The 24234-nt window shown below is 40.3% G+C and overlaps 2 protein-coding genes across 2 annotated transcripts in view; both read right to left on the bottom strand.

Annotated features, from left to right (window-relative positions):
* Positions 1–240: 240 nt before the first annotated feature.
* Positions 241–10101, bottom strand: LOC117400063 (fucolectin-5-like). The gene is given in 4 exon segments (XM_034920653.2): positions 241–531; positions 533–602; positions 1312–1574; positions 10096–10101. Coding segments are annotated over 4 exon segments (462 nt in total). The 3' UTR covers positions 241–408.
* Positions 10102–16889: 6788 nt separating this feature from the next.
* The window catches only part of LOC117399972 (protein FAM83H-like), a 40626-nt gene continuing 33281 nt past the window's right edge, over positions 16890–24234 (bottom strand). Inside the window, exon 5 of the mRNA XM_033999436.3 lies at positions 16890–20765. Within this exon, the coding sequence (XP_033855327.3) occupies positions 17954–20765 (2812 nt within the window). The 3' untranslated portion in view covers positions 16890–17953. The remainder of the gene's footprint in view (positions 20766–24234) is intronic.

Below are 24234 nucleotides of genomic sequence, written 5' to 3'. Positions count from 1 at the left end.
ATAAGCGCTGTGCCAATAAGATGTAAGTGAAGCATTGATGGAAAGCAAAACATTGAAAAGGTAAATAAACCTGCAAATTCAAGAGTTAAAATGTTTAAATTAACTGAGCTACTGTTTCATATAAAGACAGTAGGTTGAAGTAAATGCAGGGTTAGAAACTCACACTAGTCCTGCAGCCAGTCCTTGTTTTCCAAACTACCATAAATTAAGTACATTATTTAATATTTCAGTGACCAGGAGTTTAAGCAACCCCAGTTAAATATATTGTTCCTTCCGTTGTAGTTGCATGAACAACTCCCGATTGTTCAAACTCAGACACCTGATGATTTCAGTAATATACTTAAAAGAGGAGTGCTGAAACCCCAGACTGGATGCAGGACTAGAGGAAGTTCCTTACTCTGTAAAAGGCTAATTGCTATTGTTTTGAATGCAGCCTTTAGAACAACAGTCCTTGTTGGAGGGCACGGCGTAGACCTCCACCTCACAGAGACAGAGATACTCTTTCTTCCCTGGAATGACCATGTTGACATAACAGCCCCTCCATTCCACTGCAGCTGTAGGTCCTGGATATCCCAGCTGGAATGGAGTGAATGGTGGCATACCTGAAACACAAAGGATAGTTGCCTGACAAATAAATGCAGAATAAAAATAAAACATGCAGGGTTTGCTCTGCCAATTTAAAGGAAGAATAAATAGTATGTTGTGACGGCGTACATTCCCTGTCACCTAGATGGTGCTGTAACCTCGCTAGAGGAGTTGGTTTCAGATGGTGTTCAGTTAGGAAGGACGAGATTAAACAGGCGTCGTGTTGGGGAGGTCAGTAACTGCAAAAAGATTAGTAAAAACACCTGGGGATAATTGGTTAATAGGGAAACCTTTTTAAATCGCGTGGTTTTTGAACTGGGAGAGGCAATATTGGTGTGTGAGGAGACATATTGTAGAACGGGAATTTCTGGTGATTCTGAACTTCTGTTTGTTAATGTCTTGTGACCCTGATTTATTTATTGTGATTTTTGCACTTGGTTAACTTTGGATTGTGGGGAAAGCAATTTTGTGTTTCCCTCACTTAGTTTAGGGATGGTAGTAGTAGTATGAGAAGTATCACAAGGTAACATTTAGCTTATGGCTCTAATAAGAGCTATTTTTTGTCTTGTCTTTTGTATGTAAAAATATCTTAACAGTGGGAACAGATGTCCAAGGATCTTCAGTCCTCCTTATCTGTAAGTTAGGCTTACATACAGTAGGGGCTGTTCAATAAACACCCAGAGTGTTTTTTTTTTTAATTAAAAACAAATGTCTCCTGTCCATTACCTGTGGTTGCTGTTGCCCTCGTTCTCCAGCGAGCTGCCGATGCGGATCTCAGCCCCATTGATACGCTCCGCGCAGCAGTCTCCTCGGTTTGTGATGACAACCAGGTTCACTCTGTGGGGTGCTAGCAGGTCCACTCTCCACCAGGGGGAGCTGTGACTAGCTGTGTGACTGCAAGATCCTTGAATTAAATTTGGATTGTGGTTCCCATCAATGGCATTGGAGGAAGCAGCCAGGTAACCACTCTCACCTTGGAGCAGCTGAGACTAGGTAGACCTGCCTCTCAGAGCTACATTATCAACTGGGAGAGAGAGGGAGAGGATTGGGCTAGTGTCAGAAAATGGGACAGCATTACATCTGGAGAGAAGGAAAAGAGCAAAGTTAGTTTTCGTGTTAGAAGTTAGTGGTGGTTTGTATTGAGGTAAAGTGAAATAGACAGCGGTAGAGACATTATATATATATATATATATATATATATATATATATATATATATATTGTACTAATATATGTGTATATACCTCAATGGACACACTCTGCACTCTAACTGGGTGAGCTGGATGGATAGGCCTATAATCCTTAGTAGGCTATATGCCCACAGAATGTTTGTATCCGCATCACTGAAACAAATCAAATCACTCCGCCAGTTTTATTTTAAATAAAATGTAATATAAGGTAAATTTCAACCTTTGAAGTATAGGCAAGTGAAACCCGCGCCGCAGAAGCAGTACAGAGAGGAGTATGTTGGATTAAAAAGCAGTGTGGTCAAATTTATTCTAAGATTTAAAAAGAAAACAAATCTAAATTGATTTTATTAATCAGTTTAACCAACTTAAAGATATCTGGAAAAAAAAATTAAAATAAAACTATACTATTAAAAAAGCCTTAATGCGAAAAAATCATTATTTAACAGGAAGTCCATCTTGGATTTACTGTGCATGCTGAACTAACTTTGAGTTTTATAGTTACAAAAGTAAAAATGATTACATTAAGATAACATAATTGAAATAAAAAGCGAATGTGTGCTAAAAATGCAAATCATTGACTTGGTTGTACAATGATATGTGTCTAAAAACACAATTTCCAGTGGGGGACACTGCTGTTGTACCCTTGAGCAAGGTACTTTACCTAGAGTGCTCCAGTAAAAACCCAACTGTATAAATGGGTAATTGTATGTAAAAATAATGTGATATCTGTATAATGTGAAATAATGTATAATGTGATAACTTGTAACAATTGTAAGTCGCCCTGGATAAGGGCGTCTGCTAAGAAATAAATAATAATAATAAGGCCCTTCAGGGCGTCCGTATACGTTGAATATATTCGACGTATGCGGATGGCCTGTCGGGCCTTATTGCATATATATATATATATATATATAATATAAATCGGTGGTTGGAAATTCTGTCCTGTGATTGGGTAAAACCTCATCATAGGAGCAAAAATAGATTGAACTATTGTCCTGACATCCTTACACCACCTGGCAATAGTCTCCATCTGTCATGTGATTGGTTCACTGTCAGTCCCGCCCCTTTTCAAAGGAACGTCTTTCATCTCAGCTCCTCACAACAAGAGAAAATGGCTGAATACAGATTCTGTGACTAAACACAAAATGAATTACAAAACGTACTACAAAAGAACGATGCTCCAAACACTAAAATGGTGATTAAAACGGCACTGTCATTGTTTTCTGACTTTCTGATATTCAAACAAATTCAACTCAACAAAAACAAATATGACGGGCGGGACATAAACAGGATTATGCAGCAGTCGGCAAACCAGACGGAGATGGAGAAAAACTTCGCTAACTATACGGTATGAACTTTAAAAACAATTTCTTTTATTTATTTCTGTTATTTATTTACTTATGCTGTATCAGCTATATTTAAACAAAATACATTCAGTCATATTTACTATCCAACCTTGCCTCACTTATTTTCTTGACATTTCTATTAAATATGTACTGCAGACTCTGCTCATAGTGGAAAATTAAAAGCCCCTCAGGAAGACTATTGTTACCTCCAGGGTGCGGCTTCGGGCATTATAGCCTAGTCGGTAACAATAGTAACAATAGTCTTCCCTCGGGTGCTTAGAAATGGTTTTAAACTTGTCAATTTTCTATGTTCATGGAAGTTAGTATGCTACCACTGCCCTGTATGTTTGTTCAACAGAAATATGGTATAATAAAATACAAATATTCAGAATGTCTTGATTGTCATCCATTGTGTTCATTTGATCTGTTTAATCAAAATTGTCTCCAAACTTCTATTGGAGCTGTTTTAAAAATGAATTTAGTAAGTGACAAAAAAAATAATAATAATATTATTATTTTACTTTAAAACATTGCATATACAGTATTTTAGGAATTACTAATTTGCATTACAAATGAAATAGAAATGCTATCAGTCAAACATGCATTTTATTACATAGAACGAAAAAGGATGGGATCATTGTATATGAAATAAATAGCACAGTTAATTTAAAATCTTAAATACATTGGTACTTAAGCTTTTTTAAAACAAATAATCCAACTAAAGATTACATAAGCAATAGGGGTACGAAGTTTTTAATGCAATTTATACAGATTATTTAGTCATTTAGCTGACACTTTTATCCAAAGCGACTTTACAGAGACTATTCATTTATTTAACCAGGAGATTTACCCATTGAGACTGAGGTTTCATTACAAGGGGATCCTGGGACGGAGGGTGGTGGCAGGAACAGACTTCAACCCTAATTAAGGCAGGGAGACTTTAGGTACTGTTGGCCAGATTTTATAACCTGCTTTTTATAGTTGCCCATGTCACCAGGATTAACATTCCTGCTCTTGCAAAAAGTGTCATGGGATCTTTAATGTCCAAAATGTGGACAGAACCTCAGTTTAACATCTCAAACATATGCTGTTTATAAATGTAATCAACAGAATATCTACTTAAATATTGTCTCATAATGGGACACTGCTATAAATGGATCTAATAAGGCCTGCCATAATTGTCTTTATCTGAACCAGTTTACCATATCTGGTTGCATGCACTTTTGTGGCCATACACTGGTTTGTGATTTTGACAATAAAGGTGCTTTGATGAAGGCTGAAATAGCTCACATCTCAATCCTCATCAAACACATAAAGGCAGCTAGTAGGCTCTGTCTGAGTAATGTGAACCCCAAGAATATTTCTCCAAGATATTGCTCAGTTGAGGTATCTCTTTGAAATCAGGACTCTTGGACCATAAATCCAGTTTCTCCAGGAGTTGTTCAGAAACAGTTGTGCAGTTAGGATCAGCTGGGGGGACATCTGTATTGAGCTTGTTACAGCAAATACACGCATGGCTTGCAGCTATACATCAGCAAGTTTTGGTGATTATATATATACAACTGACAGCTTTTGAAAACAAACTCGGCACAAAAAACATGTTGCTCTGCAATGTGTATCCCTGTTGAACAACCTTTTGGACAGCCTTTTCTTGCATGTCATTCAGTTCAAGTCCTTTACAGTTAGCTGTCTCAAAAGCTACGTGGAGATGCTTACAAAAACCTGTAACAAAAATAAATAACCTTGAAATTTAACTTAAACAAGAAAATAAAGATGGACCAATTTCTGTCAAAGGAGGTATACTAAACATGATCAGATTCACTAATTGACATGAACTATAGTGTAGTTCGATTTTAAATATAAAGTGCATTTTCATACAACCTTACATTTTAAATATCTTGTAACCCCTCTGCCAAGCACGGCCTTATTTGGTGTACAATTAAAACATTTATATTGATATGGAAAGACTGAATAAATGTAGATTGAAAGTTAATTGAAGAACATTGATTTTAACTTATGTATTGCTTCAAATAAGAACATAAGAACATAAGAAAGTTTACAAACGAGAGGAGGCCATTCAGCCCATCTTGCTCGTTTGGTTGTTAGTAGCTTATTGATCCCAGAATCTCATCAAGCAGCTTCTTGAAGAAGGATCCAGGGTGTCAGCTTCAACAACATTACTGGGGAGTTGGTTCCAGACCCTCACAATTCTCTGTGTAAAAAGTGCCTCCTATTTTCTGTTCTGAATGCCCTTTTATCTAATCTACATTTGTGACCCCTGGTCCTTGTTTCTTTTTTCAGGTCAAAAAAGTCCCCTGGGTCGACATTGTCTATACCTTTTAGGATTTTGAATGCTAGAATCAGATCGCCACATAGTCTTCTTTGTTCAAGACTGAATAGATTCAATTCTTTTAGCCTGTCTGCACACGACATGCCTTTTAAACCCGGGATAACTCTGGTTGCTCTTCTTTGCACTCTTTCTAGAGCAGCAATATCCTTTTTGTAACAAGGTGACCAGAACTGAACACAATATTCTAGGTGAGGTCTTACTAATGCATTGTAAAGTTTTAACATTACTTCCCTTGATTTAAATTCAACACTTCTCACAATATATCCGAGCATCTTGTTGGCCCTTTTTTATAGCTTCCCCACATTGTCTAGATGAAGACATTATTGAGTCAACATAAACTCCTAGGTCTTTTTCATAGTTCCCTTCTTCAATTTCAGTATCTCCCATGTGATATTTATAATGCACATTTTTATTGCCTGCGTGCAATACTTTACACTTTTCTCTATTCAATTTCATTTGCCATGTGTCTGCCCAGTTCTGAATGCTGTCTAGATCATTTTGAATGACCTTTGCTGCTTCAACAGTGTTTGTCACTCCTCCTATTTTTGTGTCGTCTGCAAATTTAACGAGTTTGCTTACTATACCAGAATCTACATCATTAATGTAGATTAGGAAGAGCAGAGGACCTAATACTGATCCCTGTGGTACTCCACTGGTTACCTTGCTCCATTTTGAGGTTTCTCCTCTAATCAGTACTTTCTGTTTTCTACATGTTAACCACTCCCTAATCCATGTGCATGCATCTCCTTGAATCCCTACTGCGTTCAGTTTGAGAATTAATCTTTTATGCGGGACTTTGTCAAAAGCTTTCTGGAAATCTAAATAAACCATGTTGTATGCTTTGCAATTATCCATTGTCAATGTTGCATCCTCAAAAAAGTCAAGCAGGTTAGTTAGACATGATTTCCCTTTCCTAAAACCATGCTGACTGTCTCCCAGGATATTGTTACCATATAGGTAATTTTCCATTTTATATCTTATTATAGTTTCCATAAGTTTACATATAATAGAAGTCAGGCTTATTGGTCTGTAGTTACCTGGTTCGGTTTTGTCTCCCTTTTTGTGGATCGGTATTATGTTTTGCAATTCTCCAGGCTGTCGGTACAACCCGTGTCAAGAGACTGTTGCATGATCTTGGTTAGCGGTTTGTAAATAACTTCTCTCATTTCTTTGAGTACTATTGGGAGGATCTCATCCGGCCCAGGGGATTTGTTTATTTTAAGAGCTCCTAGTCCCTTTAACACTTCTGCCTCTGTTATGCTAAGGTTATTTAAAACTGGATAGGAACAGGTCAACATGTGGGGCATGTTGTCCGTGTCCTCCTTTGTAAAAACCTGTGAAAAGTAATCATTTAATATATTTGCTATTTTTTTTTCTTCATCTATGATTTTGCCATTTGTGTCTCTTAGACATTTAACCTCCTCTTTGAATGTTCTCTGCTGTTATAATATTGGAAAAACATTTTGGAATTGGTTTTAGCCCCCTTAGCAATATTGATTTCTATCTCTCTCTTGGCCTTTCTAACTTCCTTTTTGACTTGTGTTTGCAGTTCCAAGTACTCTTTCTGTGTACTTTGTTTTTGGTCCCTTTTAAATGCTCTGAAAAGTGCCTTTTTTCGCTGAATATTTTTTTAATTGATCTATTAAACCATTTTGGCCATTTTGTTTTAGATTTAGATTTGTCTACTTTTGGGATGTAATTGTTTTGTGTCTCTAGTACTACATTTTTAAAAAACAGCCTTCCTTTTTCTGTGGATGTTTTCTCTATTTTACTCCAATCTACTTCTGTTAGTCTCTGTTTCATTCCTTCATAGTTTGCTTTTCTAAAATTGTAAACCTTAGCTTTAGTCATTACTTTTGGGGTTTTAAAAAATACTTCAAATGAGACCATGTTGTGGTCTGAGTTTGCCAATGGCTCTCTGACCTCTGTTTTAGATATTCTGTCTTCATTATTTGAAAAGACTAAATCAAGGCATGCCTCCCCACTAGTCAGTGCCTTGACAAATTGCGTTAGGAAGCAGTCATTTGTCATTTCCACCATTTCAATTTCATCCGTCGTGCTCCCCACTGGGTTCTCCCATTTTATATGGGGGAAATTGAAATCCCCCATTAGTATGGCTTCTCCTTTTCTACATGCATTTCGAATGTCATTGTACAACAGATTATTTTGCTCAGCGTCTGAATTTGGCGGTCTATAGCATGCTCCTCTTATTATGCCCTTTGAATTTTTGTCCATTATTCTGACCCATATTGATTCTGCATTGTTTTCTTTGTCCTGATTTAACACCTGGGCTTCAAGACTATTTCTTATGTATAGCGCTACCCCTCTGCCTCTTCTGTCCCGCCTGTCTTTCCTATACAGTGTGTACCCACTAATATTATATTTGTCTCCATCACTCTCAGACAACCAAGTTTCTGTAACACCTATCACATCGTAGTTACTTGTTAGTGCAGTAGCTTCAAGTTCTAACATTTTGTTTCTGAGACTTCTATCATTAAGATAAATACATTTAATAGTTTTCTTACCTGAGTTGTTGCCCTTGTTTTGATGTGGTCTTCCTTCTGTTTTCTCCCCCCTTCCTTTCTAGTTTAAATGCTTCTGAACCTCCTCAAGGATCCTTTCTCCGAGTAGATTGGTTCCCTTTCTGTTTAAGTGCAGTCCGTCCCATCTATAGATAGTCCTTGTTGTAGAATGTGCTCCAATGTTCAAGAAAGGTGAAGCCTTCCTGTGTGCACCACGATTTTAGCCATGCATTTTGATTTTGCATTTCCAGCTTTCCTTATGGTCCTTTGCAAGGTGCCGGCAGTATCCCAGAAAATACCAGTTTTGGTCTTGTCTTTTAATTTCCTTCCTAGCTCTCTGAATTTGTTTTGCAAGGATCTTGGTCTGTCTCTTCCAATGTTGTTTGTACCGATGTGGACGACTACTACCGGGTCGTCTCCTGTCCGTTCTAGGAGCCTGTCCACGTTCTCAGTGATGTGCTTGACAGAGGCTCCTGGAAGGCAGCACACTGTTGTAGTAAGGGGGTCCAAACTGCGAACTGAACTTGCTGTGTTTCTCAAAATGGAGTCCCCAAAAATTATGACCTCCCTTCTTTTTGCTGCCTGGTTAGCACTGTTTATAGGGTCCTGGGTGTTGTTCCTTTCATTCTCTTGATGTTGGTTTTGGTCATCTAAATGTTGAAGTGGCTCAAATTTGTTGGATGTTATTATTATTATTATTATTATTATTATTATTATTATTATTATTATTATTATTATTATTTATTTCTTAGCAGACGCCCTTATCCAGGGCGACTTACAATCGTAAGCAAATACATTTCAAGTGTTACAATACAAGTAATACAATAAGAGCAAGAAATACAATAACTTTTGTTCAAGTGTGACAAACCACAATTCAATAATACAGCAGATAATAGTGATATTTACATCAGGATGTTTGGATTTCTGGCGGTTGTGTTTGACAAAGTTTCTTTTTTTCCCTGCTTCTGCCTATCTGAACCCAGCTGTTTCGACTCTCTTCCATCTCCCTGGTGGCTTTCAGTCTGCTAGGGGTGCAGACTTCCATGAATTGTGGGTGTGTCAGCTCCTCAAGTTCCTGTTGCTGTCTCATTTCCTCCAGCTCCATTTCTAACAGACTTACTCACTTAAGCAAGTCCTGGATCGTGCGGCACTTTACACAAACTTGGTTGAGCTCTGTTGGGTTTTCTCAGATTTCCCACATCATGCAGTTGCCACAGATTACTGGCTTGAAGACCATGTTTTATTTTTTTTTTGGAAGTTCAGTTTAGCTTCTATAGCTGTCAACCTGCTTTCAAACTGCTTCTAACTGCGCTGTACTTGTCCACTCGTACTTCTCCCACGCTGTCGCCTCACCCGCTCTGAATACTGGCTGCCTTTTGTTTGTTTGTGCGTTGTGCTGCGGGCTCCGTCCCTCCCCGTGTCCCAGAACTGCGCGGAATTTGAATCAGCTGCTCCAAGTTTCAGTGTGTTATCAGAAAAAGACATGCAGCTGTTAGACTTTAAGCTGCAATGTTTTCTGATTAAAGCAATTCAAAATTTAATTTAAAGATGTAATTCCTCCTTTCTGCTTCTGTGCTGTACTTGTCCACTCGTACTTCTCCCACGCTGTCGCCTCACTCGCTAATGTAGAAAGAGACCATTTCAAATATTTGGCCAAACTTTACGCTCTAAACTATTAATGTTTGATAATCTACCTGAACAAAACATTTCATTTGATCATATTTTTGTAATAAATGCATAAATTGAAACATTTTTTCAATGCCCCCACAAGAAGCTGATATGCATTCACATGTGTACTCAGGAAGTACTACCATGTACCACAGGCTTTCTGTGCTGGAAGATGGCACTAGACAGGTGAAATCACCTTTCCAGTGATATCTGTCAACCCAGCATTTCTGTACGACTTCCTCAGCTTTTCTTTTTCCTTCCATCTCCTTTGTAGTTTTCGGGTTGTTTAACTGTCCAGCTTTTTGCAGATTGTCGATATACCTAAATGAATAAAGATGTAATAATATATATATATTATTACATCTGTCACAGCAGTAAAGAGATTGCCTGTGTAAATATCTTTTAAGCTTTTACTTGCTTCAATTCTCCATCTTACCACCATTGACACAATTCCAGCTGCAGTGGAATGGAGGGGCGTTACATCACCATGGTCATTCCAGGGAAAACCCAGTATCTCACTCTCTGTGAGGTGGAGGTCTACAGTGCTCCAAAAAACAATAACTAACAGGGTTCTGTTAGAATGGGAGGTCAAGCATGCTTTTTGACACCATCTATATTGTTTTAAACAGTTTCAGGTAAACAATGTCCCTCAGAAGTGGTGCATCTCCTAAATGCACATTGCAAGTTCAATCAACATTCATTTCCAATTTTTCTCTTTCCTGGTCCTTTGTTTTTGCTTAACTGGTTCCTTGTTTCCCAAAAGCACACAGCAACGCCATCTTGTGACAGTAGACATGTTTAACATACTATTGTACGGTATATAGGGAAATGGGAAACAACTAGGTGGTAAAAACATGAAAAAAGATCATCATAATGCAGTACATAAAATGGATTTGAAATTAGTTGAATGGGATCCAAATGAACCTATAATCCTGTGAATGTTTGATCTGTTCCCAGTGTTATGGTGTGCCTCATTATCAGACAGGTGGAGCAGGACACTAAAGCTTACAGTAAAACCTGGAATGGATACATGAAAGAGAAAGAAGTAACAAACAGCAGCATACACCCCAAAGATTTGTGTTGTAAAGCAAGTCTTTTATTAAACAATAATAAACAAGACAAACATAGCTTGACAACCAGAGCTTTTGCCAAAGCCTGTAGTCAGTCGTGCAAGAAACAAAGAAACGATTTACAGATAATTATTCTTTATATTTTGTTAATGACCCATCTCTAAAACGGGTCTTATTTTATAATTAACCCGGATTAAGTTTTAATTATGGTACCACCATCTTGCAGCAGCTTATCAAATAACAAAAACTACCATAACACTCTGCAATATTTAGTGCTAGCATTACATAAAATAACAAGTTGTTATTTGGTACTTTTTAAAAACTGTACAAGGACAGCGATGCCATAACATTAATCCCAGGACAAGTTTCTTTTCAGCACTTTTTGTGTTTTTGGTGATGGATCCAGTTTAACTATAAATAATTATCAGCTATCTTATGAATTGGTTAACTGGTCAGTGCCTACACAGTGTTCCAAGAGGCATGAACACAAAGCATGGTCCGCTGTTGCATTGTGAAACTCCAGGGCAGCATCCCACCTTCCAACTCTACAAGGGGAGTTGGAAGTTAATTGTACTGTAGGTCCTTGTCAGCTGGTGCTTCAATTCCTCCACTCCCCGATACCAAATCCTGGTATTTTTCTTGATTTACTTTTGACATACAAAACTTAATAAATTGTCGTCCCTTTAATTAGCTGTAGGACCAGTTTCACTTTTCCCATGCATCATTGTGCAGTTGAATAATACAGATATGGCCAAAAGTTTTGAGTCACCTAGAATTTTAGAATTGAGACAATTAAAAAAAAAAAAAAAAACAACACACACACACACAACAATAACAACAACAACAACAACACCACTACTATATGAGCATAAATTTAGATATTTTACTAACATCATGTAATCAAAGAAACTACAAAATGAGATCGCAAAAATCTACCAGAAGCCGGGGCTCCCGTGTGGCACATCCGGTAAAGGCACTCCGTGTGGCGTGCAGGATGCGCCCTATAGCCTGGAGGTCGCCGGTTCGAGTCCAGGCTATTCCACTACCGACCGTGTACGGAAGCTCCCAGGGGGCAGTGCTCAATTGGTGTCCTCAGCTCACCACATACCAGCGACCGCTGTAGACTGGCCGGTGCCTACAGGCTTGCCTGTAAGCTGCCCAGAGCTGCGTTGTCCTCCAACACTGTAGCTCTGGGTTGGCTGCAAGGCAGGCCTGCAGAGTGAAAAGCAGCGGTCGGCTGACGGCACACATTTCGGAGGACAGCATGTGTTAGTCTTCGCCGCTCCCGAGTCAGCACAGGGGTGGTAGCGGTGAGCCGAGCTTAAAACAAAATAATTGGATATTTCAAATTGGGAGAAAAATGGGGTAATGGTGACTACTAAATTAACAAAAAAAGTCTACCAGAAGCCAAGTAGTAATACAGTATTTAATGTTAGATTTCCAAATGTCACATTTTTTTTATTTGTCAGTTTTTCACTAAGTACGTTATATGGAAAAAAAAACTACAAAGCGGTATGTAATTCAATATGTGAATGTAAAACTACTCAGCAGGTTTCATTCGACTTTATGAAGCAAAATTAATTAATTCTGTAGGGTGATGCAAAACGTTTGGCCATAGCTGTACATCTGCATCTGTGAGAACTGTGAAACAGGCAATCAACCTAACTAACCTAATCCAAAACACACAGATAGCAAATAGATTTTTTTCCACAATATATATTTAATAAATGAAAAATACAACTGATATGGTTGAAAAAGAAGATTACAAGCAAAGTAACTATTATTTTTAAGAGATTTGGGGGCATTTAGTCCCAGATCAGCATGAGGTCAAACTAATATGTAAACAGATTCACCTGGAGCACAGCACCACTAGAATCACTACAATGAGAGACTCTGGCCCAAATAACTGCATTATTTCAAAATGTTTTAATCTTGCTGCTAAATTCAGTGCAAAACAAAACAGAGAAACAGAGAATGTCCCCTTCTAACTGAAAGTCATTCACTGTGATACTACAGATAAGGCCAAAAGTTTTGCATCACCACGAAATTGAGACAATTAAAAAAAAAAAAAAAAATCATAAAAACATAATTTAGATCTTTTATTTAACATCATGTAATCAAATAAACTACAAAATGATATCGTACAAATCTACCAGAAGCCACAATGTCACATTTTTCAATTTTGTCAGTTTTTCGTTAAACATATGAAACTACAAAGCGGTATGTAATTAAATATTTAAGGTAACATTATTCAGGTTTCATTCAACTTTATGAAGCAAAATGTGTTAATTCTATAGGGTGATGCAAAACTTGTGGCCATAGCTTTGTGAGTGTTGACTCTTATTTCAATCTTATCCATCCTGAAGTTTTATATTGCAGTGAATCTGATATTTAAAAAAAACTGATCCACTATTGTGCAAAACTCCTCCTGTCCTTTAAAAAAAAAAAAAGAAAAAAAAAGATTCTGTGTTTTCACTGAACAATAAGGCCAATAACAACTATTTTGCATTGCATTCTACTTTTCTAAAAAAAAAAAAAAAAAAACATTTTAAAGAAACAAATATATTTTGCAAACACTTCATGAATATCAAATGTGATTCATCATAAAAATACTAAAATACCTTTCATAGGTGATTCAATTGATTATATTTCCTGGTGAATCACCCTTTGGCTAGATTGGGTTACTTACTGTAAATAAATCCTGGGGCTCATTTTAGGGGTAGATTTGATGTACTTTGATCCCTCGTTCAGTTCTTCAGAACACTATCTCACTGTGTTCTTTAGTGTGTACTAACAGTGGTTTTCAAACTGGGGTACGTGTACCTCTGGGGGTATAGTACGCAAGAAAAAATCCTGTAATGGCGGACAACGCCCCCCCCTCCCCCCTCCCCCTCAATTTCCCAATTTCAGCGAAATCCCGAATTAGGTAGACGCCTAATTCGGGATCAGATGGAGTTACACGGTAGACTAGATTGAATGTTTGAAAACCACTGTATTGACATATAATTCAAAATATAATATAATACAAAACTGCTTCTCCAAAATACTACTGTATACGCTGCATACAATACATCCAAGAATGAAATACAAACATAATTGGCATTTCTCATTAGCATTACAATGTAGGCACTTCTTGCAAGATGTGTAGTAGAGAGCACAGTACAAGATACACTTCTGTATCATTCCTCATTCTGAAGGAAAAACACACAGTAGTAAACTAACAAGCACATTAGTGTGCAGTACTCCCTGCTGCAAACATCATTCAACTTGGATACAGAATCTCCTGGTTTATCTTGTCATTCTGCAAACAGATTTGCAAACAGATTTTACATCTAGCATGGGTTACACTAAGATTTCTGGTCTTCTATGACTGTATTTTCCAATCGTAAGCAAATTGCCCACTCCAGAGTAAATGCATGATGTGGGCAATTTGACCATTGTGAAAAATAGAACCCCCAAAGCCTATGTTTTAAAATTAATGGAATACACAATTTTTATGGCACCTGCAATAGGCTGATGTGCTCTTCTTGACATCTTACTTTTAGTAACTCGATGAACACCAGCACCCACTGTTTCTATGAAAATGATACATGGATGCAATAATCATCTGGTAACTGTTCCGAGCCATAAAATCACTAGAAATTTAAAAATTATAATAATAATAATAATAATAATAAGTGATATAAAATTGCACTAATGTTGGACTATCTGAAGTAACATTAGGTAGTCTAAGATTAGCACTAACAGGGATGCAGTGTGGAGGAATTATTATATAAAAATTAGGACGGTCTGGTGCATCCCTGTGAGATGTATTTGGAAATATCACCAAGCATGATTAACAAGTTAATGATGGGACATTGCCTGCTAGGTGATGCAACCTCTGGAACAGTGGCGTAAAAGTATTCAAATTCTAGTCCTGTGTTCCTTGCTCATCTGTTTTTTGGACTCTGCCAAGGGGTATGATTCAAGCCCTAGTTTAGTGCAAGAAATTAGTGTTCAATGTAATCACCTCCACATACAGTTCTGTACAAATGCCTAAGACATATTGACACAATTCCCAAATCAAATGGGAAATCCATTATCCTTAACCCCTCCAAGCAGCACTACAGTATTACTGGAATTACCTATCTCTGCAGATGGAGTACTGTAGCATCTGGGCTAAAACCAGCATGAATGATACCTGTCCACAGGTATTAGGTCAGTTTGATTTTCAGGTATTATTCAGGTCAAATAGTAAATTAAAAAGGAGACGGTCATTTGGTTCTGTAGCTTCCTTCAGCTGTGAGCAGTATAGCACATTCAGACTCCAGAGGCGTAGAGGAAGGTAGCCATCAGTTTGCTGGTAGTGTGGATAACCTCCTGCTTCCAAGGTTCAAAATGGGTACTCAGGAGTCACAAGGGATTGATGTAATTTACTACAATATCCAACAGAAACACAAAGCTGTAATTTATATATATATATATATATATATATATATATATACACACACACACACACACACACACACACACACACACACACACACACAGTGCCTATAGAAAGTCTACACCCCCTTGAAATTTTTTCACATTTTGTTGTGTCAGTGTCTCAGAGTTTCATGCATTTAAATTAGGATTTCTTCCACTTATCTACACACCATACTCCACACTGTTAAGGGGGAAAAAAGTTTTCTTGAGAAAAAGATTATATATTAAAAATACAAAAAAATATCATAATTGGATAAGTCTCCACCCCCCTGAGTTAATACTTGGTGGAAGCACCTTTGTGAGTCTGTTGGGATAGGTCTCTACCAACTTGGCACACCTAGATTTGGCAATACTTGACCATTCTTCTTTACATAAAGTTCTGTCAAGTTCATTGGGGAGCGTTGATGGACAGCAATCTTCAAAGTAATGCCACAAATTTTCGACTGGATTTAGGTTGGGGCTCTGACTGGGCCACTCAAGGACATTTACCTTTTTGTTCCTTAGCCACCCCAGTGTAGCTTTGGCTGTGTGCTTTGGGTCGTTGTCATGCTGAAAGGTGAACGTCCCAGTTTCAGCTTTCTTGCAGAGGGCAGCAGGTTTTCCTCAAGGACTTTTCTGTACTTTGCTCCATTCATTTTCCCTTCTATCCTGACAAGTGCCCCAGTCCCTGCCGATGAGAAACATTCCCATAACATGATGCTGCCACCACCATGCTTCACAGTAGGGATGGTGTTCTTTGGGTGATGCGCTGTGTTGGGTTTGTGCCAAACATAACACTTTGAATTTAGGCCAAAAAGTTCAATTTTAGTTTCGTCAGACCACAAAACTTTTTGCCACATGGCTACAGAATCTCCCGAGTGTTTTTTTCCATACTTCAAAACAGGATTCAAGCTGGGCTTTCTTGAGTAAAATACAGGCCAGATTTGTGGAGTGCTTGGGATATTGTTGTCACATGCACACTTTGTCCAGTCTTGGCCATAAAAGTCTGTAGCTCTTGCAAAGTTGCCATTGACCTCTTGGTAGCCTCTCTGATCAGTCTCCTTGCTCGGTCATCCAGTTTGGAGGGACGGTCGGATGTAGGCAGGGTCTTGGTGGTGCCATACACCTTCCACTTCTTAATAATCGTCTTGACCGTGCTCCAAGGGATATTCAAGGCCTTTGATATTTTTTATACCTATCCCTTGATCTGTATCTTTCAACAACTTTGTCCCGGAGTTCTTTTGAAAGCTCCTAGGTGCTCATTATTGAGTCTTTGCTTTGAAATGCACTAGCAGCGGAAACCTACAGGAACTGCTGAATTTATCCTGAAATCATGTGAATCACTACAATTTAACACAGGTGTGTAATTTTGAAGGCGATTGGTTATACCTGAGCTAATTTAGGATTGCTATTACAAGGGGGGTGGACACTTATCCAACCAAGCTATTTCAGTTTTTATTTTTAATTAATTTTCTACAAATTTCTAGAATTTCTTTTTCACTTGGAAGTTGTGGGGTAGGATGTGTAGATCAATGAAAAGAAAAAAAAAATATTTTAATGTATTTCAATTCCAGGCTATAAGGCAACAAAAGGTGAACATTTTGAAAGGGGTGTAGACTTTCTATAGGCACTATATATATATATATATATATATATATATATATATATATATATATATATATATATATATATATATATATATATATATATATATATAGCAGGCCAGGAAGTTGGAGTATAAGGCAGCAACTAGGATCGAATCAGCAACAAGCAGGTGAATTTAAATAAAAGAGGGGAGATCAGTTAAGTAAGTGACCATGATCCCCCTCTCTCCCAAATAAAAATTCTGCTTTAGCTTTTAATGTATTGACATGGAAATCCGGCCAGTGGAGGTGGTGTACAGATGGACAGCATTATGACAATCTACAGATACAACATAGAAAAGGCATTGTAGAAAACACTACCATAAGGGTAGCTAAACCGGTGCATCTGCTGGACAAACCCCTACCCATGCCACAAACTGTGTATCCTCAAATTCACAATTTACACAATCCATTGTTGCAATATAAAAAATAGCTAGTAGTGTATTTGTCTGTAGGTCACTTGACACTGGTTTGCCATCATTCCAGGATATAGAATGCTGCCGATTTCATTATTAATCTCAAAGCTGCAGCAAAGTATTCCTTTGAGAATGTAAAATTGAGAAGAATATATGCATTTAAAAAAAGACACAGATCATTATATAAGTTTCTTCTCTTTTTTTTTTTTAACAATTATTTTTCTCCCAGTTTTTTGGAATGTCCAATTATTATTCAACCTGGCTCACAGCTGCAACCCCCGAACTAACTTGGGAGAGATGAAGACGAGCACTCATTAGACCGCTTTTTTCACTCTGCAAGCCCACCAACGTTCTGAATTGCATACAGGCCAGCCTGCAGGCGCCCAGCAAGCCACAGGGGGTAGCTGGTGTGCGGTGAGCCAAGGACTCCCCAGCCGACCTAGCCCCTACTTCACCCGGGCAGCGCTTGGCCAATTGTGCGCCACCCCCTGGGAACTCCCATCCATGGTCGGCAGTGGCATAGCTTGGATTCGAACCGGCGATCTCCAAGCTATAGGGCGTATCCAGCATGCCGGGTGGAGTTCCTTTACCGGATGCGCCACTCAGGAGCTTTCTGTTTCTTTCTAAGTCATTATTGCTGTGTTATTTCTACTATTATGGTCAACATTTCCATAGCTCGAAGTGGTGTTTGTCAGTATTGTGTACTCAGAACTGTAGTATTATTTTTTGCTTTTGAAAAGTCCCAGCTTGAGTTTATCCATCATCGATTCCTTGCTGCTGTCTGTTTTCCCATCCTCCTCAGAGTCATGGTCCGTCCCCGATTTGGGTGCTTCCTCCTTGTTTTTGTAGAAGACCTCAAACCGGCTGTAGACCCTCTTCTCCTTGCGCATGCTGTCCATCTTTTTGATGAGCTTGTCCCGCTCCTCTGGGTTGGTCTGTGGCTTCTGAAACCGGCTCTTGGTCAGGGAGATTTCAGGCCTGCTGAAAGACTGAGAACTGTTCTCTGAGGTAGAACCATCGCTGGACTCTTCTGTTTTGTTGTTGGAAGCCTGCTTGGCCATTTCTATCCTGTTCTGGCTGTTGGCAGAGATTTGCTCCAGGATGACCTTGGTGTCATCTCGGAGGTTGCTGCTGTAGAGCACGTTGGAGGTGGAGGATGTGAACCTGCTCTGGATGCTCTTGGGTGGGGCTGACTGAGAGGACTTGCGGGTCTTGTCCTCTTTGTTCTCCACTGCTTCTGGACTCTCCACCTTAGTGTCCGTGGAACTCTGTTCCTCAGACACTTCTGCAACTGAATTATCCTCACCGATCTTCTTATCTCCCTTCTGTCCGAGGAACTCTTTGAGCTTTTGGGATCCCTTCTTAAGGAATTCTATGGCCTTCGGATCCTGCTTGCTCTTCTCGTCCAGGAGATTCAGTGAGGTGTTGGAGCCGTGGACCTTGTTCGGTTTCTCCACTGACTCCCCCCGAGCCAAGGTCGAACTGCTCTGGCTGCAGGACTTTTTCAGCTCCCTCTTCTGGGAGTCAGTAGCATCAGTAATGACTACAGTCTGCGAAGACACTTTGAGAAGAGGAGGCTCGGTCAGCTTTGCAGGTAGGGCTGGGTGTTCTGTAATAAAGACTTCAGCAGCAGGTTTGACCTCGTTTTGTGTGGAAGGCTGTTTGACCTCCTTGTGTGTGGAAGGCTGTGGCTCTGGTGTTTTAGCTGGTTTAGGTACATTGCTTATAACTGCAGGCTTTTTGTTGGCAGGCTCAGGCACTTTGCTATTTGAGTCAACAGTTGTTTTAGCTGCTTTACGTTTGGCAGCTAACTCTTTGAAAACAGAAAGTCTGACATTGGGGTCATTCATGTTGACCATATCCATGCTCCTTGTTGGTGCTCCACTAGGAACGTCACTCAGTTTTTCCTGTGGAGAAACCTTTTGTGGTTCTTCTGGCGGAGGAACCTTCTGCAGTTCGACTAGAGGAGAAGCTTTAGTGCTAGCCTTACTCTGGTCAGTCAAATGGAAATCAAAAGGCTCCCGTGCGATGGATCTCCTCTTGTCAAGAATCTCAGCAAGAGTCATCGATGGTTTAAAGGGGTCGTTCTCCTCCTTTGACTCGCCTATTGACTGCTCTTTCTGGGTATGCAATGATGAACTGTGCTGCTCTTGCTTGGATGAACTGAAGATCAGTGAAGATCTTAACCTGGAGCTCCTCTGAAGCATAGGGTTCAATCTGTGCCTTATGGATTCATGCTTTGAAAGGGCAACCTCCCCTTGTTCCTTACTGTCTGTCTCGTCGGCAATTTCTGACGTTGACCCCAAAGCTGAAGAATCTTTCACAATCTGTGGAACAATCATCCTTGTGAAACGCGGGGGCTCGCTAGGCTTAAAAGTGGGCATCTTTGGAGCCTCTCTGGTGGGAAATCTGGGGACAGATGGCTCTGGACCAGTAAACAGCTCTTCCGAAGGTTGGGGGCTGTCATCGAAGGCTTCCAGCTCCGTTATAGGCTGCTGTGCACCCTCCTCTCTGGAGTCTTGGTATGCACTGAGGTAAGAGGAGATCCTCCACTTTCTCAGCCCCTTCTTCACAGTGGAATCTTGCGGTTGCCTGTCCAAGCTGGAATCATGGAACAGCTGGTTCTGATCGGAGGGTTGCTTTTGCGTCGGGGACATCTGGCAGGCGTAGGTGTGTCCTATGTTTTGGCTCCTCTGAGTAGCCTTCCCTTGCCACCCTTCCCCTGAAATGAGTAGATTCCCAGAGCCATGCTTAACCTCCTTGGAAGCATTGGAAGGAACGTAATCCAGCAGGGCTTGGTAGCCACCCACGTTCTGCGGTTCCACCCTGAACCTGGAGTCATCGGGGAAGTCTTCCATTTGCTGGTAACCCATGCGGCTGCTCCTGATTTTCTCAAAGGTGCCGTGTCCTGAGCCTGTCCCCTCTTGCCTGTTGTGATCAAAAGGCCTGTTTATCTGGTAGACCTGTTGTCTCTGGAAGTGGCTGCTTTGGGTTTCCATCTCTTCAACATTGTTCATTACCCTTTGCTTCATGAACTGCTTGGAGGAGGAATAGCTCTCGCGTGTCCCCTCTGCGAAGCTGTGCCTCTTGTACGCCTCCAGTTCCATCTGCTTGGTCGCCATGATTGATCTGCCAGGATCCATTAAGGAGTGCTCCATCTTGAACTTCCTGTTGAACATCTGCATGGAGGACCCTTCCATGGTGTTGGGGAATGGGTCTTCCCGTCTGAAGTGCAGTGGCAGGTCCCGGTCAAGGTCCATCCTGTCAAAGGAGTAAGAGTGCTGGGCGGCCAGAGATACCTCCGCCTGGAGGTAGTGCATGGGCTTCATGACAGGTGGAGCCCTTACATGGCTTCTGTACTGGTTAGAGCCGTAGACCCTCTCCCCAGGCATCGGCACCAGTGCGTTCTCCAGAACCAACGGTTGGGACTGGGCAAACAGGATGCGGAACTCCTCGTCGAACGTGGCCACCAGCTCCCCCAGGAACACATGGGCGATGCACCGGTGGATCTTCTCAAACGACCACATGAAGCTGCAGAAAGAGAGAGAGAGCATTTTGAATAAGTAAGAAATCAAGAGCAAAATATGTTTTAGAATATGTTAAGCACAGACAAGTAATTGAGTGACAAAGTGGAAACTACCTCTGTCCATCTGCTGGAAGGTATTATTATTATTATTATTTTTTTACCACATATCCATTTATTTATTAATCTGCAGTAAGAGCTCTGGGACAAGATGTGGTACTCATCAAGGGAGAAAGATGCTTGAGGGAGAAGGGGCAGTGGCCTTTCATTGATCAGTACTTCTTATGAAGCCGGTTAAGTCAGACAAGCGAAATCCAGCAACAGGGTACACACCACAGGATATCAGCACCCATTATAGACTAGTGTAGTTGCAATAGGAGTACAGCTTAGTGATGAAACCATTGATCCTGGTGAGCGTAGTCATATGAGCCAGCCTAAGAGAAAGGAACCTTAATGGGCGCAAACCAAGGGCTAAGAGGCTAACATCCTCTGAGAAAATGGCTTGGCACACGGTTGACATGGACCTCTGCTTTTTGCTGGAGAAGTTAAGTGGAACAGCAGAAAGGAAGCTGGATAAATTTGGAGATACCATCTATGCATGTGGTAGTGAGAGGTTTGAAGTAGAAGATAGAAAGCAACAAATAACTATGATTCCAGGAAAGTCTAGACAGCAGCTGATAATTGAATGTCTGGTTAGATAAAGGCGGCAACTGAGGAAGCAGTGGCGGAGGGCTGAATAAAGTCAGAAGGAGGCCCTCAGTCTTCTGCAAAGTGGTCTAAAACAGAAGTTTTGAAGTTGCACAGAGCATAGTGCTTCCGAAAGCACTGTAAAAAGAAGGAACGTAGAAGAACCAGCTTTCATAAAAGATCAATTCAAGTTTGTGAATGGCATACTTACAGCTCAGCGAAAAGAATGGTACTTACAGCAACTAAGCCAGAGTTGGAGAGTTATCTTGAAGAGACATACACTGATCCAAGAAGAGGAAAGCCTATGTCTATTCCCTTTGAGGACTCTACTTCTAAGTGGAAGGAGATGGAGCAAGGAGAATGACCTCCATGTAACATTCCTTAATTTAGCTAATGCATACGGTTCAGTGCCACAAGAACTCCTTTGGGCGGCATTCTTCAGCATACTCAGTACTATAACAGGGTTAGTGAAATATTACTTTCGGGACTTGTTCTGTTTATCAACTCCAGAGTTTACCACTACTTGGCAGTTTCTCAAAGTCAGAATCATGGCAGGTTGCACAATTTCTACACTGGCTTTCACTATGGCAATGGAAGTAATTATTAGGCCTCGAAATGGGTATTGGGAGAATGGTTGGCTTCTGGCATGCAAAGTAGCCTGTGCCAATTGGTTACTTGGGAAACTAGCAGACATGCTTCTCGACTTGGCATGCAGTTCAAGCCTACCAAGTCAAAAAGCATCTCCAATACCAAGGGCTAAATAGTGGATAAGGTGTTCTAACTTTGATGGCGAGGCCATTCCAACAGTCAGAAAAGCCTGTAAAGTGTCTTGGGAGTCTGGCTCCACCGAGATGGCACAAAGCAGCTCTAGCTGAAATGAGAAAGTTGATAGTCACTGAAGTGCAAAAGCAGGAGAGGATGAGGTGTGTCAAGGTGGTGTCCCAGGCTAAGCAAGGAGAATGGGTGGATGGAAGAATGTGGAACAGTGTAGGATTGGCTGGCGAGACCTGTGGACAGTGGAACAGAGGAGGATCAGTTTCCTAATCGTGTCCACATATGATTCTCTTCCATCACCACAGAATCTGGGTAGGAAAAAACTCTGCATGTCATTTGTGTTCAGGATGCAAGGTGGCTCTGAGCCAGGGTCGCTTTACTTGGTGTCATGACCAGGTGCTACAATGGAATTGGTATTAGCAGCGGAAGAATGGCATAATAAGATCAACAGCTCTCTACCAGTATCAGCAGTAGCTGGCACACAGAGAACGACATTCCTTCATCCAGGAGAGCAACCAACAGGAAAGATTATTAGAACCAAGACCTGCCTGGGACATTTAGAGGCTGCTAGAGATTGGAGAATACAGGAGGATCTTGATCAACTACCCTTCGACCTGCCATTGTCCTGTGGTCTCAGCACGCCTTGTTCTTCTGGTGGAACTAACAGTGCTATGGGAGGACTCCATGGATGAGGTATACGAGAGAAAAAAACCCTGGTATTCTGAGGTGAAACAGTGGGGGTGGAGAATCTGGGTTTATCTAGTAGAGGTGGGTTGTCATGGATTTTTTGTGCACTTCATGCCTGGCTTCTCAGAGATATTGGATTCAGTGGACAGGAATTGAGATGTATAGTGAAGGCTCTATCCGAGGAGGCAGAGAGAAGTAGCAACTTGCTCTGGTTAAGGAGGAAAGAGGCCAACTGGGGGCCTTAAAAGAGAGGTGACAGTTAACATTAATGAAAAGAAACAGAAGGCTAAGGTAAGTAAACTAGGCAGAGTTGGGGGGGGGGTGGGGTATGGAGGGGAGTGGTGCTGGGACTCAAGCATCACTGTTGAGCCTTCCTGAGGTGCCGCAGGCTATTCAATGTAACACCGAAGACGTGAGGTGCCCACCTGATGACCCTGTGAAATGCCCCACCCAGCCCATCCCAGTTGCTATGCTGAGGCACTAGGCTGTGCTTTGGTTGATCCCTGGAGCCAGCATCGCTGCTGTCGTGTGTGCAGATGCGCCAGGGAGGCCACAAATAGGCTGATCCCTGAAGCCAGCATTACACTTAAGCCATCAACATTGGGCCAAAAGGAAATCCACATTCCCTGGAGGCTGATATAGTAAATCAAAGTTAAGTCTTGGTTGGTTTCCACCACTCTTATTTCGGCGAAAGCAGAGTAATAATAGCATGAAGTAAATAACAGCTACTCTCATGTAATAAAATCAGGAATGTATTTATTTATTTATTTATTTATTTATTTATTTATTTATTTATGTATGTATGTATGTATGTATGTATGTATGTATGTATTAAATAATTTACCAGGATGTTCAAGGTATATAAATATATGTTCATACACATTTCTAAATAGAAAAAATATTGAGTTACCACACACACAGAGTCAGGTTTCATATTGAGATGTTGAATGTGAAACACTGGAGTTTAACAGGAAATGGACCAACACTGGACTTTGAAATGTTGTTGAAAAGTCTTGCCCAGTATGTAGCACACCACAGTAGTGTTAACATAACAAACACATACAGTGAAAAAGTCAGTCCAGCAGATGAGAGCACAAGATCGAGAACCATGGCACTATAGAACAAATTCATTGAAAAGCGAATCAAAACACAGGAGCTAGACTTGTATAGTTTACCTGCCTTGGTCAGGCCTGAACCTTTCACCCTAAGAGAAATACTCTCTCAGTTCACAGATCAAACAGGATTTCCTAATCAAAGCTATTTATTAACACAAGGCAAAACAAACACACTATTGCATTTGATAATGCATAATATCCTTACAGAAGTGCA

This window comes from Acipenser ruthenus, chromosome 4 (genome assembly GCF_902713425.1).
Source record: "Acipenser ruthenus chromosome 4, fAciRut3.2 maternal haplotype, whole genome shotgun sequence".
In the NCBI taxonomy this organism is placed as follows: Eukaryota; Metazoa; Chordata; class Actinopteri; order Acipenseriformes; family Acipenseridae; genus Acipenser; species Acipenser ruthenus.
This window is presented reverse-complemented; position numbering and strand designations above follow the sequence as displayed.